General features: G+C 40.7%; 1 protein-coding gene across 1 annotated transcript; it reads left to right on the top strand.

Annotated features, from left to right (window-relative positions):
- Window positions 1–520: 520 nt before the first annotated feature.
- On the top strand, window positions 521–3,464 carry LOC103183912 (norrin cystine knot growth factor NDP). The gene is made up of 2 exons (XM_007901667.2): window positions 521–709; window positions 2,666–3,464. The coding sequence occupies exons 1-2, from the start codon at window positions 560–562 to the stop codon at window positions 2,888–2,890; spliced, it is 375 nt and encodes a 124-aa protein (XP_007899858.1). The 5' UTR covers window positions 521–559; the 3' UTR covers window positions 2,891–3,464.
- The last annotated feature ends 1,059 nt before the right edge of the window (window positions 3,465–4,523 follow it).

The following is a 4,523-nucleotide window of genomic DNA, read 5'->3' as shown; positions in this document are numbered from 1 at the left end:
GTTATGTCTTACCTTGGAGCACTGGTGTTCCTTTTCTGCATGAAAAACTGTTGCATTCCCCAGAACAGTTTGTCAGTAACATTTGTCACAACTATTTACAATATTATTTGTAAAAAAACAAGGATAAACTGCTGACACAATGTTTATTGTGAAAACGTCATGGGCATCATGGTTGAAAACATCATGGGTGTTTTTTATATAATATTTTCAAGAGCTTGAACTGCTTCATAAAGTACTATCCCACATATTTCATTGGCTCCCTGTTTAGCGTGAACTTCAATGTAATATTAACTCAAGTTATGTGATAGTAACGTTTGGTTCTTGTTATATTTTACATTGCAGGTGGTGAAGCTGCAGAGTGCAGTGAAATCAACAGTTTCACATAACTCAATGAATGCAAAATTGTTGTGAATTCTTGTGAGAAGCTGTGGCTTGAGTTCCTGTTGTGGGGTCTGATTGACCAGCAGCTGCCCTGCTTTGAAGTACTCTCATATTTCCACAAGCAGAGATAATAATGAGAGGCATCTGCTCTAGAGGGAAATCCCAGTTGGCAATTTGGATGCCACTGTTCCCCCTGCTAGCATTGGTGCAGATGACAGATTGTAAAACCAGGAGTGCAGTGGCAATAATAAACATGGACCCTCAGAGATGCATGAGGCACCACTTTGTGGAAACTATCAGTCATCCATCGTACAAGTGCAATTCAAAGGTAAGAATAACTAGGACTGGGGTCCCAGATATTTCTAAGCTTTGATAATAAAAAAATGCAATGATTCTTTACTCATCAAATTACTGCCAAAATATCACATTATTGAGTTAGGGTGAAGTTGTGTTCTAAATAAGTAAGTGACTCTAACCTAAATAATATAGTTGTTGTTTTGATCTCAGAATGATTTATTTTACCCTATGAGACCTTAATAGTCTCTTAAAATGAATGAATAACGTGGTTTATTTATATTATTTAAAACAATAACAACTTGTGTTCCTGTTTCTGTACAAATACTTCATTAAATAAAACATAATTTGCATGTCATTACAAAGAATCCTTGTTAAAGCTCAAAACATTAAACATAATGAGAAAAAATTCTGGTATTCCTAACCACATCTAAGGAAAGAAAAGGTTATCAATTGGATAGAAATTGCTGTAATACATGCCCTTAAATTCTGTCCTTGACGAGAAGTTAAGTGCATGTGATGTTAAGACATTATCTGTGTATCACTGCTCTCAGTGTTTGATTGAGTATGTGCATCAACTAGTATCTCATTTACAAACCAGCTTGATTCTGCAGTAAAGACAGTAAGGTTGTTATTCTTGAAGGATGAGATTAAATGGGCCGAAAGGCCTTCTACATCCAAACTTCTCTTGTAATCTTGTGACCCACACCAGCCAGATTAGAGCAGAAAGATTCCTGTTCTGTGCAAAATTATCTGATCTCAGTCAGGACAGCAGTTGGGACACTGCAACTGGCCTGAAACTCTGGGCTAAAGAGAAAAAATCAGCAAGAGTTCTTGCTCCTGAAAAGAAGCCTAAAGGCAGCGATGGAAGTCGAACTTTCTGAGCACTAATTATGACTGCAAGGATTCAAATCTTCCATTTGCCATTTAGAGTTTCTGAACATAGTCAAACATGTAAATAGAGAGTGAGTCTAAACAATACTACTTATTTGCCTAATCATTTCTGATTTTTGTCTGTCTCGTGAATTTGACACTCCGGGGAGTGAAATATGGACTCCTGTAGCTCAGTGGTTAGAGCGGTTGCCTTGCAAGCGAGACACCTGGGTTCAATTCCAGGCAGGGCGAAACCTTGGGCAAGTTTCCTTACTTCATACGCTTAATAATAATCCCTCCAAAAAAATTTAAAAAAATAATAAATTGGTCATTTTCAATCCACGACTGTTTGTGGGACACTGCTGTGCGCAATTGGCTGCTGCGTTTCACCCAGAAATATACGGTCAATTCACTTTACAGCATATTCTGTGAAGCGCTTTGAGACGTCAAGAAGATGTGAAAAGCGCTCTATGAAATACAAGGATTATTATTATTATATCCTCATGGGGGTGGGGGTGGTAAGCGGAATCTTATTAAGGCTGTATTGGCTCCAGGGTGACATAGTTGGCAATGAGATATTGGAATCAAGTTCAATTCTCTGTGGCAGCCTTGGCAGCGTGTTTCCTGTGCCAAGTAGGCCCGCTGTACTCCAGAGCAATGCTAATGACAGACCAGCCAGGCTGGCTCATTGACCAGATTTGGACTGGCAGACCCCACTGGGATCAGGGATTCTTCTTACTCGGCTCCTGTTGACCCTACAAGCCAAAGCACTAACAGGTAGTGTGCTTCTTGTTGGATAAGCAGCGGGATGTTTGCCAGAAGTGCACTTAATGGCAAGCTATACAGTATTTGCTGGTTAAACTCCAGCATTATTCCAAAACACTGGGGTCTGGGGTCGCCAATCCTTGGCTCTTCAGGTAGAGAATGTATATTTTGTTCCAGATGCAAGAAAATTTCCATGTGTCTGTGGCATACCTATGTGGAATTCTCAATCTGGTTTGGATACTCTTAAGCATGGTGATGATTTTCTGCATGTGTTAGAGACCCAGTGCATCAGAGACCAAAGGAGTGTGCTCCTTGCAGTTTCATGTTCCTAATGCATGTGAATTTCTTTCAGATGGTGCTTTTCTCTCGCTGCGAAGGACGCTGTGGTCACACTTCCAAGTCGGAACCCCTCATCTCATTCAGCACCGTACTCAAACACCCATTCAGCTTCACCTGCCAATGTTGCAAACCTAAAGCCTCTAAACTGAAAGCCGTCCGTTTGCGCTGCGTGAATGGAAAAAGACTGACAGCTACTTATCGATACATCCTGTCCTGTAGCTGCGAGGAATGTGGTTAATGAGATGTTACTGTGTATAAATGCAGAAGGTGAGGAATAAATCCGACAAGCTGAGAGATACAGTACTGAGAGTATGAAAGGAGATAAACTAGCTGCTACCCAGATTGCTTGGAAATCTGGCAGCATTCCACCTGGAGTCAGGGAAGGAACAAACAAGTCTAGCTATGCAAACTGCTAAGAAGAAACTATTATGTGTATTGGAATTGAGCAGACTTTGGTTTGCATCTTTCCTTCTTGAATATATTACCCAGTAGAGCAGTTATTGTACTATTGTCCCCTCAGGCCGTCTTAATTTTTTTATATGTTAATTTACTGAAATTGGCAGAAGTTTGTGTTGGATAGCTGACTCTCTGACATGTGGAAACCTGTTGCTATGATTAAGAGAATCCCAAATAAACCGAGAGTTCCACAATTGCATGGAAATTTCCCTCTTGCCTGGAATGGAGTGTGCACTCTCTCCCCAAGAGATGCAACCTGCTTAATTAATCCTGGATACTAATAGTTGCATGTTGGCGAGAGCTAAGCTCAGGGACCTCAAAGTGAGCGTTGGGTTACTGCTGGAGTTTAGCCAGCTAAAACTGCAGAGCTTGCAATTGTCTGGCAAGCTTTCTGTGACTTGCCCAGTTTAGACCATCCTATTCCTGAGGGCTTTGCTTTGCAGAATTGAGAGAAACTGAGTGGGAAAAATCTCTCCCCAGTGAACGGTCTATTCCTCCAAGTCCTGTCAGTGAGCCACACTAGCTGGTCTGTCATCAACAGTGCCTTGAAGCACTATGTACCTGCCTGGCTCAGGAATTAGACCACCAAGACTGCCACAGAGAATCAACTCTGTTCCAAAATTCCATTGTCAGGCAAATATCTTGTACCCCACTCAGTTCAGGAAATTCCATGCACACCTTTCTCCCTGCTTTGAAGCACGATCACATTTCCACCAAGATCCCACAAAATCTCTGCATTCCATCCAGGTTAATTCCATCCATTAATGTATCCGTTAATTGGTGAACCATTTCCATCAATCCTCTCAGTTGCTTTAACATAATTTTTCATATAGCATACTTTGAAAGGAATATGGTCTTTTTGCCAATTTGAGGCAAACTACAGATGAATATAAAGTTGTGATATCTATCCTATTATGTAAAAAAATCAATGTCTCTTTAAGACTCATTAGACATTATAAGGGTATAATTTTTTTTACCCTGTATTTGTTTTGCAAGCCATAAAAACTCCCACTTTTTATATCTTTTGTATAGAGAAAATAAGAAGCAATGTTGTAAAGACTCACTTGCTACAAACTTAAATGCTACAAAGAAATTCCCTCTTTAAAATTCCCTGTTCTACCTACATTGGAATTATTGAACGTATTGGCTCATGTTGGTTTGCCACCACTTCCTTGTCCAAGTAGTTATTCTACCTGTGTGTGCTGGAGAGTGAGTATTTATAGGCTGACTAACCATTGTGGTTTGGGTGGATAACCCAGCCAACCAAGAACGTTTCCCGCAGGAGTCACTGCATAGCAATGTGGAGCAGGAACCCTGGCTAAATGTTTTCCTCTGCCGAGCCCAGGAGCTTTGAGGCTAACGCTAGTATCTTTCCTGCCTGAGAATAGGCAGCACACACCAAGGATCAAGTGAGA

This window comes from Callorhinchus milii, unplaced genomic scaffold (genome assembly GCF_018977255.1).
Source record: "Callorhinchus milii isolate IMCB2004 unplaced genomic scaffold, IMCB_Cmil_1.0 Scaffold4, whole genome shotgun sequence".
Taxonomy (NCBI): Eukaryota; Metazoa; Chordata; class Chondrichthyes; order Chimaeriformes; family Callorhinchidae; genus Callorhinchus; species Callorhinchus milii.
Note: the sequence above shows the minus strand (reverse complement) of the source record. Positions and strands in the feature narration are given on the sequence as shown.

Excerpts from the sequence above, each read along its gene's own strand:
- LOC103183912 (XM_007901667.2), top strand. The coding sequence starts at position 560 with ATGCCACTGTTCCCCCTGCTAGCATTGGTGCAGATGACAGATTGTAAA. Across the intron at positions 710-2,665 it reads CGTACAAGTGCAATTCAAAG|ATGGTGCTTTTCTCTCGCTG; the intron begins GTAAGAATAACT and ends AATTTCTTTCAG.